Source organism: Artemia franciscana, unplaced genomic scaffold (assembly GCF_032884065.1).
Source record: "Artemia franciscana unplaced genomic scaffold, ASM3288406v1 PGA_scaffold_23, whole genome shotgun sequence".
Taxonomy (NCBI): Eukaryota; Metazoa; Arthropoda; class Branchiopoda; order Anostraca; family Artemiidae; genus Artemia; species Artemia franciscana.
In genome coordinates this window covers 2802996-2817145 of record NW_027062649.1, presented here as the reverse complement: position 1 = coordinate 2817145, position 14150 = coordinate 2802996, and the positions used below count along the sequence as shown (strand labels likewise).

Here is a 14150-nt window from a genome sequence, read left to right as displayed (position 1 = left end):
CAAAGAAATTGACAAAAACGTTGTTGTTGAGAAAATGATTTACAATCTTTCTACACGACCGCACGAGTTGCGATGCTGATATCAAAGCTCGAAATAACCAGTGTAGCAAAGGCAAACTGGTGAACCAAATTCTTCCAACAGGAGCAGCAACGCTTCGCCATATCAAGCGCGCTGTTTTCCAAGACAAAATATGGAATCAGACACTTAAACGTTATATACTTAACTTGATCCTTCAGAGTTGGTATGGTAACTAAACAAACACAGAAAATGGGTTCCACTCTGGAGCAATATACCAGGAACATCTTCTGAAGGCAAATGTCATTAATCACCTGATAAGAAATGTAGTGGATAAGGTTCTCATGGTTAAAAAGGATATTAATTTATTGATCTTATTGTTCAAAATATGTTGTTTCCCGCCAAATTTCAATCGGAGGCATATTTTGTTTTCAAGCGATTTGAAGCACCTCTTTTTGTTACTTACGATGGATATCAAAAAGTAAGATCTCTTTTTGTATTATCTCCTTTTATACATGAAAAGTCATCTTAAATCATGAAAAAGTAAAAATCAGTTAGATTATAATAAAAATATTGTTCATTCACCCAATTGTTTTCTTGTACATCTCGAAAATTATTCATTACACAATGTTTTTGGCATAAAAACAACGTTTCGAAATGGAATTTGAATTCTTGGAATCAGTTTATATAGTCGATGTCCGGCTTCTTATTTTCACGAAAAATTCACTCAGGTCACTCGGTATATCCACAACGTTCTGACGAAGTCTGACTTTTATCTTCATGTTCGAGTTTGTATAGTCAATATCAGACTTTTTATTTTCAAAAATCTAACGCATATTACATCGTCAGAACATCTCATAGCCTAATGAAACTTTCAGACAACGTTGCTATTTTAAAGAAAACTGAGGTTCGCAATCCTGATTTATGGCCTTTAATTCGATGCCTCTAATTCTTGGCATATCAAAAACGTTTTGAAATGGAATTTAAATGCTTGGAATTAGTTTGTACAGTCGATGTCCGGCTTCTTGTTTTCAAAAAAATAAAAATAAAAAATCATGTTACTCAGTATACCCACAACGTTCGGACGATATCTGACTTTAATTTCATGTCTGAGTTTGAATAGTCGATGTCCGACTTACATCTCATAGACTAATGCGACCTTCTGACAACTTTGCTATTTTTAAGAAACTGAAGACCGCAATCCTGATTTATGGGCTCTAATTCGATGTCTCTAATAACTGGCATATCAACAAAGTTTTGAAATGGAATTTCAATTCTTGGAATCAGATTGTACAGTCGAATGTCCGGCTTCTTATTTTCGAAAAATTAAATCGTGTTACTAGCTACATCCACAGCGTTCTGACGATGTCTGACTTTTATTTTCAGGTCCGAATTTGTATAGTCGAAGTCCGACTTTTTATTTTCAAAAAGTAACGCATATTACCTCGTCATAAGATTCCACAGCCTAATGCAACCTTCTGACAACGTTACTATTTTTAAGAAAACTGAGGTCCACAATTCTGATTTATGGCCTGTAATTCGATACCTCTAATAATTGGTATATCAGCAAAGTTTCGAAATGGACTTTAAATTATTAGAATCAGTTTGTATAGTCGATGTCCGGCTTCTTATTTACAACAATTCACTGATGTTACTGGGTATATTCATAGTTCCACAGCGTTCTGACGATGTCTGACTTTTATTTTAATGTTCGAATTTGTATAGTCGATGTCAGACTTTTTATTTTTAAAAAATAACACAAATACATCGTCAGAACATCTCACAGCCTAATACGACATTCTGGCAACGTTGCCATTTTTAAGAAAACTGAGGTCCACAATCCTGATTTATGGCCTCTAATTCAATGCCTCTAATTTTTGGTATATCAACAACGTTTTTAAACGGATTTTAAATTCTTGGAATCAGTTTGCATAGGCGATGTCCGGTTTCTTATTTTCAAAAAATTAACCCATGTTACTCGGTATATCCACAATATTCTGACGATGTCTGACTTTTATTTTCAGGTCCGAATTTGTATAGTCGAAGTCCGACTTTTTATTTTCAAAAAGTAACGCATATTACCTCGTCATAAGATTCCACAGCCTAATGCAACCTTCTGACAACGTTACTATTTTTAAGAAAACTGAGGTCCTCAATTCTGATTTATGGCCTGTAATTCGATGCCTCTAATAATTGGTATATCAGCAAAGTTTCGAAATGGACTTTAAATTATTAGAATCAGTTTGTATAGTCGATGTCCGGCTTCTTATTTACAACAATTCACTGATGTTACTGGGTATATTCATAGTTCCACAGCGTTCTGACGATGTCTGACTTTTATTTTAATGTTCGAATTTGTATAGTCGATGTCAGACTTTTTATTTTCAAAAAATAACACAAATTACATCGTCAGAACATCTCACAGCCTAATACGACATTCTGGCAACGTTGCCATTTTTAAGAAAACTGAGGTCCACAATTCTGATTTATGGCCTCTAATTCAATGCCTCTAATTTTTGGTATATCAACAACGTTTTTAAACGGATTTTAAATTCTTGGAATCAGTTTGCATAGGCGATGTCCGGTTTCTTATTTTCAAAAAATTAACCCATGTTACTCGGTATATCCACAATATTCTGACGATGTCTGACTTTTATCTTCATGTCTGAGTTTGTATAGCCGATGTCCAACTTTTTATTTTAAAAACACATAGCCTAATGTGACCTTCTAACAACGTTGCTATTTTTAAGAAAACTGAGGTCCGCAATCCTGAATTATGGCCTCTAATTCGATACTAAAATGACCAGTGCAACCCTGACCTTATTTCTCGCCACTGTGATCAGAAGCTCATTTTTACCCATTTAAAACTTTCTTGCGCAATCTAAACCCTTTTTGTAAGATAAGCAGCGTTATCTGACGTTTGGACGACATTCTTGTCATCTTGTTTTCGAATATTTTCTTTGGATTTTCAGCATAGTTCAGGCCACACCCATGGCTTTCATGCACCGACTCTTATATACCAGCAAATCGTTACATGAAAAGACGCAATGTTTTGGGAAATCTAGACGACGTTCTTATGATCTGAGAAAAAATGAGACGACCATTGCATTCACCAGCATTTATTACCAATTTCAAAACTTTCTTGAACTGTTAAAACCCCACTTGACTTTTCCCGACGATTCGCAACGTTATACGTTTTGGTATTGTTCTAGTTACTGAATTTTCGACTCCATTTCCAGGATTGTTCAGCGTGGTCGAAAGTAATATATCCACCAAATTCCATGCTGTCTTAAAACACTGAACGATACTTAAGCTTGGCCATCCCATTATAGGACAGAACTAAGGTAGACAAAAATGCAGTATGGGTATTTCAGATATTCTATCAATTCTGTGAGCCATTTAGTGACAATTGGAGACCAAAATATGATTAAAAATGCATGACCAATTATTTCTATTTCAGTTGTAAGCGAGTGGGTAACTGAGTTTATTCATATTATATGGGATTCGCCAACTGGAAAAGCCCACTGGAATCTGCTACTACAGCCATCATGATTATTTGCAACTACAACAAAATACCTTTCACTAAATAATTATTTTCTAAAAAGAAAATGTTTTTATTTTTTGTAAAAAAAAAATAAAATTCTCTGTATAAAGAAGATAACAAAAGAACTAAAATTGAGACAAGGCCCCATATTTCACTAACTGGGGCTTGTTTTAGTCCTACATTTGAATTGGTGCATTCACACCAATGTGAATGACAGTAGGGTTAAACCCACTGTCAAGTGGGGTTTAAACCCTACATTTGAATTGGTTTAACAGTCCTTATTTTTGAATTCTGTGGTTTCAGCAGGACATATATTTTTGGTGAACATAAACAGATAAAGTCATCCTTGACTATTATTATAGCAGATCTAAGGTTGGAAAGAGAACTACCAGTTATCCAAAACGAGAAAGACCTGTTTCAAAATAAAAGGCTATGGTCAATCATGTGCTTTGAAAAAACCTAAAAAGTAAAAAAGGAAAACAAATGCTTACATTTTCATTGCCATAATCAAAATGTTCTTCATCATCTTCAAACTGAGTAGAACTATTGTCCCTCCCTTTTCCAAAACCTTCAGCAAATTCATCCTTGACTTGCTAAAAACAAAAAAAAACAATCCAAATTAAAAATGAATGTTATGAAAGAATAAATATGAAGAGAATGGCAAAACTTAATCTTACATCCAAATTAGGAATTTTATAGAATCATACATAAATCTGTCAAACCTACAGTTGTAGATGGTAAAATTGGGTATTTTATGTATTCTACCGTAGTTTTAAGGGCCCTCATAAAAGTGATATTTTACCAGTTTTACTATATTACGTAGTTTAAGTATTCCACCGATGTTTTACGTATTTTACAGGTATTTCAAATATTTTACTGACATTTTAAAACGGCTTGTAGTTTTCATCGTGCAAATCTACCCAAAGGCTAGGAGAAACAGGTTTGGATATGCTGTCGTTATTTTGATCTTTATTGGATTAAATTAAACAAAACAAGCTTTTTTAACTGCAAGTAAGGAGCGACATTAAAACTTAAAACGAACAGAAATTACTCCGTATATGGAAGAGGTTGTCCCCTCCGCAACGCCTCGCTTTTTACACCAAAGGTTGACTCTGGCACAACTCTACTTTTAAAACAATAAAAAAACTTTAGCGTAAAGAGGGAAGGTTGTGGAGGGGACAACCTCTTTCATATACGGAGTAATTTTTGTTCGTTTTAAGTTTTAATGTCACTCTTTACTTGCAGTTAAAAAAAACTTGTTTTTTTTATTTAATTTCTGAACGTTTTTGAATTAACGAATGTTTTGATTTTGGCTCACCGCACATGAATAATAAAAACAAAATTTACATATGAATCTTTTTTTTGCTAAATGGCTTTCTCATAGTTCTGATCGGATGATTTTGAAAAAAAGGGGGTGGGGAAGGAGGCCTAGCTACCCTCCAATTTTTGGTTACTTAAAAATGCATCCTCATTTTTTTTTGTACGAACGTTTTTGTTAGCAATAAACATACGCATCTTACGAGTTAACTTATGTAACGAACTTATGTATTTTTATTTCGTATATGAGGGGGGTTTGCCACCTCGTCAATAACTCACTCTTTACACTAAAGCTGGAATTCTATCCCAAATCTTTAAGAATGACCCCTGAATCACAAAGGCCGTAGAATAACTAGTTGAAATTACTAAAAATACTTTAGCGTAAAGAGCAAGGTATTGTGGAGGAGACGAGCCCCCTAATATACGTAATATTTTATGTTCTTTTTAAATTTTAACGCTACTCGTTACTTCCAGGTGAAAATTTTTTTCTATTTATTTTCTCATTGTTTTTTTTTTTTTTTTTAATAATGCTAGAAAATTATGCGCCACCTTCATGGAAATTCTCTTCCCTCATGATAAATTCCTCCATGGAAAGATCCTCCCACGTAATCCCCTCCCCCGACCCACTCCCACCCTAAAGCGAAAAACTCCCCCTGAAAATGTCTGTACACTTCATAATAACCATTACTATATGTAAATTAAATAACAAACAATAAGTTTTTTTTTAACTGCAAGTAAGGAGCGACATTAAAACTTAAAACGAACAGAAATTATTCCCGGATTTGTTGCCTCCTCGACACCTTGCTTTTTACGCTAAAGTTTGACTCTTTGCCACAACTCTACTTTTTAAAACAATTAAAAAACTTCAGCGTAAAGAGCGAGGCGTTGAAGAGGGAACAAACCCTTTCATCAACGGAATATTTTCTGCTTGTTTTAAGTTTTAATGTCGCTCCTTACTTGCAGTTAAAAAAAAACTTGTTTTCTTTATTTAAGTTCTGAACGTTTTCCAATAATACATGTTCTGATTTTGGCTCACCACACATGAATAAAAAAAAACGAAATTTGCATTTTATTTTGCGTTTCAGGTTCCTATCGACAAAAATGTGGAATTTTGCATTTTTGCCAGAAGAAGGATTAAGAAGAAAGTCTTTATTTGCTGGGGGGGGGGTTTCAGGAGTGATCGCATTGAATCAATGGCCCTAGAATATTAGGAGAGGGCTCATTTTAACGGAAATGAAAAGTTTTAGCACCTTTTCAAATGACCAAAGATTGGAGGTGAAGTGCAAGTAGCCCTCCTTCCGCACCCTTTTCCCCAAAAACCGAAATTTCAGAATTTTGGGACAACCATTTTGTTCAGCATAGTTGAAAGGTCCAATAGCTACACTTTGGGAGCCAACACGACCCTCAGAGCACCTGGAGAAAGGCCTTTAAGTTATAAAATATGAACATTGTTTACGGATGAACACTGAAAAAAAAGAGGAAAATTTGCTATTTGTTTTACAGAGAAAGTGCATACGGGATGTTTTGGGTACCACACTGACTGAACAAATTTTAAGAAGTAGGCAGTGCGAAAAATATGGTTCAATCCCATTTGCTAGGGCATAACGAGAGAAAGGTTGAGATGCCTAGGGCATGTTCAGTAGATGATGGATAGCAGAATGCCAATAATTGTCCTGTTTTGCCAACCATCTAGGGCTAAACGGAAAGCGGGTCGCCCTCAGTAGGGGTGAGAGGAAGACGTAAAGAAAGATTTAAGGGAAACGAGAGTCTCCTTTGAAGGTGTAAAGAGGGAGGTTTTGAGCATACATGGGATGGAGGAGAAACATGCGTAGCTGTGTTGGGTCCCGGTTGCTAGGTGTTGTGGGGGTTACTAAAGAAGCAGTAGCATTTAATTGTCTATAGGATCTCTCCATGGCAATTGATTTTTTCAGTGAGAATTGAGCCAGACGAGAATGGAGCAAACATTAAAACTTAAAACGAACTGAAATTATTATGTCTATGAGGGGGGTCGCCCCCTCAATATCTCGCTTTTTACGCTGAAGTTTGAATTTTCTCCCACTCCTGAATCACAAAGGCCACTTAATTAAAATAAATAGCTCTTATTTGAAAGTACTAAAGAAAACTTCAGCGTAAAATGTTGCTCCCTGCTTTCAGTTGAAAAACTTGTTATTTAATTTCTGATAATTTTTTAAATAGTGCTTTAAATCCGGCTCCCCCTCCATGGAAAATTCCCTTCCCCCATGAAAAATTCTTCCACAGAAATATCCTCCCACGTACCCCAACCAGAAAAATCCCCCCTTAAAACGTCTGTATACTTCCAAGTAACCAATACTGTATGTAAACAATGGGCAAAGTTCATAACCTGCAACCCTTTCCCCGGGGACTGTGGGGGCTTAAAGTCATCCTCAAAGACATTTATTACTATGCTCAACCACAAAATAACAATCTCAAAATTCTGATCAGATGACTTTGGAGAAAAATGAGCATAGGAGGGGGGCTGGCTGCCCTCCAATATTTTTAGGTCACTTAAAAAGACCACTAGAACTTTTGATTTCCGATCAAATGAGCCCTCTCCCGACCTTCTACGATAACTGGTTCAATATGATCAGCCCTGAAAAAACAACAACAAATGAACACGCATCCGTGATCTTTCTTCTGGCACAAAATGCAAGATTCCACATTTTTGTACACAGGAGCTTGAAACCAATAAATAGGGTTTTCTAGTATGCTGAATATGATGGAATGATTTCCATTGATATCATTTGATGTTTAAGGGGTGTTTTCCCCTTTTTTCAGACTCGTTTCTTAGAATTTCAGCTATCATTGAGCCGCATCACTCCTTACTTACTGTTCGTTACACAAACTGTTTGATTTTTTCCTTTTTAAACAATGCCGGGAAATCGCAGCTTCCACCTGAATGAAAAATTCCTTCCCCTCCCGGAAATCCCTCCAAGTAAAATTCTTCCCACATAAAATATCCGAGTAAAATTTCCCCCAGACAATTCTATTCTAGCTGAAAATTACTGTCGGAAAATTTCTTGCGGAAGGTTTCGGTTGAAATTTTTTTCTTAGTCCATTTTCGTTTGAAAAAAAAAACTTTTAATTCTGATTGTTTTTAAAATTAAGCCAAAAAATACCCCTCTGTGGAAATTTCTTCCCACAAATACCTCAGCCCCACACCCAAGTAGAAAAGTACTCTCGCAAAAAATTCCCTCTGGAGAAATTATCCTGTGCAAAACACCCCCATGGAGAATTCCTACCGTGAAAAATCTACCCAACTGCCAAAAGATAGTCTAGACGATTTCAACTCAGGTAAATATGTCCCCCGGACAATTTCTCTTAATATATCCACATATAAAATTTAGTGGGTAAAGAGAAAGTAACACAAACAAATTTTGTACAGGAATCCTGGCAAATTTCTCCAGTACAAAATTTCCCTAGGAAAGTTCACCCCCCGGGAATCCAGCTATCTCAGAATTTTGACTGGATGATGTTTAGAGAAAAAGGTGGATGGGAGGGGGGGGCAGTTGTCCTCCAACCTTTTTGGTCACTTGAAACGAGCACTAGAGTTTTCAATTTCCGTTCGAATAAGCCTTTCTCAAAATTCTAAGACTACTTGTTCGATACAATGAGCCAAGAAAAAGAAAGAAAAAAGAAACACAAATCTGTGATCTTTCCTGGTAAAATATTCAAAATTCAATAATTTTGCAAACAGGAACTTGAGACTTGTACAATAGGGTTCTCGGAAAATCTGAATCTAGTGTTGCCTTTTCATTGAGATTTCTTGACTTTTAGGGGGTGTTCCCTCATCAAAAAATCAGGCAAACTTTTTGGGCTCTTAACTTTTGATGGGTAATACTAAAGTAAATAATTTGTATATATTTGGAATCAACATAATAACCCAATTCTTTAGATATATCTATTGATATCAAAATTCCGCTTTTTAAAGTTTTGGTAACTATTGAGATGCAAATAATAAAAAGTTTAGTGAGGCATTGAGGAGGCGGCCACTCCCTCATATACGTAATAATTTCTGATTGTTTTAAACTTTAATGTTGCTCCTTACTATCAGTTGGAAAGACTTTTTTTATTTATTTAATTATTATACAGTTGAGGATGTAAGCAAGACATTTACTTCCTTTTCAGATAAGATGTCTAAGGTCTGTAAGTAAAAATTTCGGTAAAGGTCTTGATTAAGGGCTATTAAGAAGGAAACATATTAAGAAAACGATTCTTGCTTCATAATAAGCATAATAGTTGTAGCTAACACAGTTCTCCACGCAGCTCTTCTATACTTTATCACGAGCCCTATCTCCCCTAATGTGCAAATATATAGTAACAAGAGCCAAGAGTTCATATGGCACTTAAAGGCACTGACGAGGCCGGAAAGGCCAAGAGCCAAGGGCTCATATGGTATGAGCTCTAGCAAAATCCTAATAATCAATAGATTGATTTAAAAGGAACATCAGAAGCTTAATGCCGGTCGGGATTTAAAATAAGAGCTCTGAGTCACAAGGTCCTTCTAAATATCAAAATTCATTAAGATCCGATCACCCACTCGTAAGTTAAAAATACCTAATTTTTCCTCTCCCTTCAGCCCCCAAGATGTTCGAATCGGGGAAACGACTTTATCAAGTCAATTTGTGCCGCTCCCTGACACGACTACCAATTTTCATCGTCCTAGCACGTCCAGAAGCACCAAACTCGCTAAAGCACTGAACCCCAACTCCTAAATCCCCCAAAGAGAGCGGATCCGTTCCAATTATGTCAATAGCGTATCTATAACTTGTGCTTATTCTTCCCATCAAGTTTCATCCCGATCTCTCCACTCTAAGCGTTTTCCAAGATTTCCGGTTTCCACGATTTCTGTTTCCCCCCTCCAACCCCCTAGGTCTCCGGATCCGATTCGAAAATGGAACATATGAGACATAAGATCCTTCTATATATCAAGTTTCATTAAGATCCGATCACCTATTCGTAAGATACCTCAATTTTCACGTTTTCCACGAATTCCGGTTTCCCCCTCCAACTCCCCCCGATGTCACCGGATATGACTGGGATTTAAAATGCTCTAAAACAACAATTTTACCAACTTTACTTACTGAGTTTTGTTTTACGGTTTTACAACAGCAGTCAAACATTATGAGAAAATTGAGGTTACTTTCTATTAACCTTATTAATCCAGTTCAGATGAACACAGACACATTCTAATAGCTCAGCGGTTTTTATAAACAAAAATATATTATACGAATAACTTTTTCAAATTAATTACTATATATGAATAGTTATTTCAGAGAAATGCTTGATGACACCGTCTATGCCTGAGAAAACTTGTCAGGACAGTTCTATCACAAAGGAATACAACTAATAATTTAGCCAAATCCTTATCTTAGCATGGTCACTGGTGTGAAATGTTAAACAGCCTGTAGTTTAACATTAACATTAAACAGTATGTAGTTAAATGTTGAACCGCACGACAAATTAAAAATAAAAGACAAAAAAGAAAAAAAAATGTCCTTCATTAATGCTGATAATACTTAAAGAACCACGGAAACAAAAATTTCAGCACTAGCAAGAACTTGTGAGAGTACATGAGAAATTTTTGCTTTGGAATTTATTCTTGGAATAAAAAGAACTCTTTTTTTTTCTTCAGAATTTATAAATAAAAATCCGACAGTCCGCTACTGAGAAGGGAATGCCTTACTCGATTTTTCATTAGATTCGATCATAAAAAGACAAGTTCTAGATATTACAAAAGACATTCTTATGTGGAAAATATTGGAAGGTCAGCCAATATTTTAATTTACAACTTAAAAGATGGCATGAAGAAAGGCAGTGCAAAGTAACGCAAAATGTTTTTCTGTGATTTTTCAAGACAAAACTATTTTTACAGAACCATACATTAAGTTTTAAGCACCCATGAGAAACTAGAAAATCACATAGGAAAGTAAAATAAAATAATTTGGACTAGACGATACCAAAGAAAAACAGGAAAGATACAATGTTAAATATTATTAATGTTTAATTAATGTTAAATACAATGTTAAAGCTGCAATAGCCTCATTGACAATAAAACTGAGTCCGTAATAAAAAAAAAAGGAGAAAGAACAAGAGCCAAGAGCTCATATGGCACTTGTGACGAAGTTGGAACCTAAAATTAGACTCGGTATTAGAGCTATCGACTTTGCTGTTCGTTTAGAAGCACTGAACTCTCCAAAGCACTGGAAATCACTTCCCCCCCCCCCGCACCTCCTCAAAGAGATCGGATCCGGTGCTGTTATGCCAATCACGTATCTAGAACTTGTGCTTATTCTTCCCATCATGTTTCATCCCAATCTCCACACTCTAGGCGTTTACCAAGATTTCCGGTTTTCAAGATTTCCGTTTCCCCCCTGCCCCCCCCCCCCCCAATGACCCCGGATCCAATCAGAATTCAAAATGGAGCATCTGAAACATGAGATATTTCTATATATCAAGCTTCATTATGATCCAATCACCCATTCGTAAGACAAACATACATCAATTTTCACAAGTCCCTCTCCCTCCAGCTGCCCCCCAGACGGTCTAATTGGGGAAAAACTGTCATCAAGTCAATGTATGCAGGGCCCTGACACGCATACTAATTTTCATCGCCCTAGCACGTCCGGAAGCACCAAACTCATCAAAGCATTAGAAATCCCCCCCAAAGAGAGCAGATACAGGCCAGTAATTTCAATTACGTATCTATTACTCGTGCTTATTCTTCCCACCTAGTTTCATCCCAATCTCTCCACTCTAAACGTTTTTCGAGATGTCTAGTTTCCTCCTTCAACTCCCCTCAATGTCACCGTATCCGGTCGGGATTTAAATAAGAGCTCTGAGACATGAGGTACTTCTAAATATCAGATTTCATTAAGATTCAATCACTCATTCAAAAGTTAAAAAACCTCCTTTTTTCTATTTTTTTCCGATTAACCGTACCTCCACCCCCCCCCCCATATGGTCGAATCAGGGAAAAAACTATTTAATCTGGTCTGGTTCCTGATATTCCTGCCAACTTTCAGCGATCACTATATCAATCACGTATCTACTTTCAGATGTTCTTTATGTAAAAACTGAAATCGTCCAAGATTCTAACCCAGGACCTCTCTCACCCTAAGCGAGAATCATACCATTTGTCCAACAAGACACACAAGAATGACAATTATTTGTTTTATCACAAATAGAAATTATGCTCAACTGTCTCGTTCACTCGCTAGCCCCCCCCCCCCCTAGATGGTCAAGTCAGGGAAGCGACTATTCCTAATTTGATCTGGTCCCAGATACGCCTGCCAACTTTCATCGTCCTAGTTTATCTGGAAGTGCTCAAACTAGCAAAACCGGGACCGACAGACAGAGCAACGGAAACAAATTGCAATCGCTATATTTGCGATTGGTAAAGACCAAGTGCCATAAAAACCGAGTCCATAATACCAAAAGAGAAATAAAAACCCCCTAAGAAAGCTACTTTAAAATAACCTTCGAATAACACTAAAGCTTTCCGAATCTAGCAGGAGAGCACAAATAATCTTGAGGTAGTGCTCTAGATTGAACTCTGCTAAATAGAATGGGGTCTGGGGTTCGATGCCAGCTGCAACAAAGGACAGACTATCGCCTTTACAAAAAGATCTGACAACTGAAACGTCAAAACTGTTGGCAGAGTTAAAGGGTTAAGAGAATTGGTAAAATAAAAAAACATTTAATAAAAACCCTCCCCCCATCTTAAATAAAAAGGGAAAACAGTGGCGTGAAAATGTAGTTTACTAGGAATTTTAAAATGTGTAGAAAGATCTTCTGGTAAATTTCTAAGGGGACTGGACAAAGGCAACATCTGTGAAATATAGTGTATAATAAATCCCTAGTCACACTCTGCTAACACGATACAAGATAAATAATATTGCTAGGTAAATGCTATAATATATATACAAAATATAGGTAAACATTTTAAAAATATTTTAAAATAAAATATTATAATATGGGCAATGAATATCTCTTTAGGTGGTTGTAGGTTTGTTGTACGCTCTAGTATGCAGACATTATACTAAATAGATTATTATTGCATTAAATTCAAAACATTTTTTTTCCAAGTGTTTATTTTATTGGATTTACTTAATCACATCCAGCTTAATTGGTTATTAACGCATCCCCTCCATTCCAAACATTGAGATATAATCTGGTATATTTCTAATGGGACTGGAGAAAGCCCACACCTGTGAAACATAGTGTATAATAAATCCCTACATTTAAAACAATCTCTAAAGGAGTCAATATTGCAAACTTATCAAAGTTCACCAAACTCAAAATAAGCAGCCTATGAGGGGGGTGGGTGGGTAGTTATCTTGGGTTTGTTTTTAAAAATTGCCTTGAATTTGGTTTCTTTCTCCAAAAAAGTTCAACAGATCATGCAGACAGATGTTTGGTAATGCCTATTTTCCTGCAGACATTAGTTTATCTTTCTATGAAAAAACATTGGAAGAATTTTCTTCACTTAAACCTATTGTGTGGTTTAGCATAATTGGTTAAGGAGTAACTTTCATTCCTGTAACTTTCATTCTACTTATTTTTACCTATCTTTGTTCATAAAGTGTGTCTATAGTTTTTTTTATAGTTTGTATAATAATGTCTATAGGTTTTTTTCTAATAGTCAGTAAGTTTAGATAATCAATCTTTTTAGAAGATTTTTTTCTGAAAATCTGAGGACCTTAACCTCACATATAGAATCTCAAAGCATCTATCAAAATATAAATATTCATTCTATTCAAATCAGAGATCTAAGAACTTTGATTAAAATATTATTAAACTCCTCTATAATTATATTATGTTAATTAGTTTTAAGAAGTTTTGGCAAAGATCAGGGAGCCCTTGGATAACCTATTGAACCTCTAAAGGAAACAAAAGCCAGAATGTCAGAATATGAGAAGAAAGAAATGTCTTATCAAAGACAGGAAAATCAGACCTTATGCTTAGTACTTTTTGACAGTTAAAATAAAGAATGTCTAGCCTAAGGTATTTTTTCAGGTGGAAAAAAGATTCTAGTGTCTAGGTATTACACAAGTATCACAAGAGCCAAAACAAAAGCCAGAATGTCAGACTATGAGAAAAAAGAAATGTCTTATCAAAGACAGCAAAATCAGACCTTATACTTAGTACTTTTTGACAGTTAAAATAAAAGAATTTCTACCCTAAGGCATTTTTCAGATGGGGCAAAAGATTTTAGTGTCTAGGTATTACACAAGCATCATGTTATCTAGCCAAG

At 35.7% G+C, this 14150-nt stretch overlaps 1 protein-coding gene across 6 annotated transcripts in view; it reads right to left on the bottom strand.

Moving 5' to 3' along the window:
• LOC136041449 (zinc finger protein 271-like) overlaps positions 1-14150 on the bottom strand; it is a 38415-nt gene that overhangs the window by 16301 nt on the left and 7964 nt on the right. For all 6 annotated transcript variants that reach the window (XM_065726118.1, XM_065726120.1, XM_065726116.1 and 3 more), the window contains exon 3: positions 4051-4152. In XM_065726118.1, the coding sequence (XP_065582190.1) occupies positions 4051-4152 (102 nt within the window). The remainder of the gene's footprint in view (positions 1-4050; positions 4153-14150) is intronic.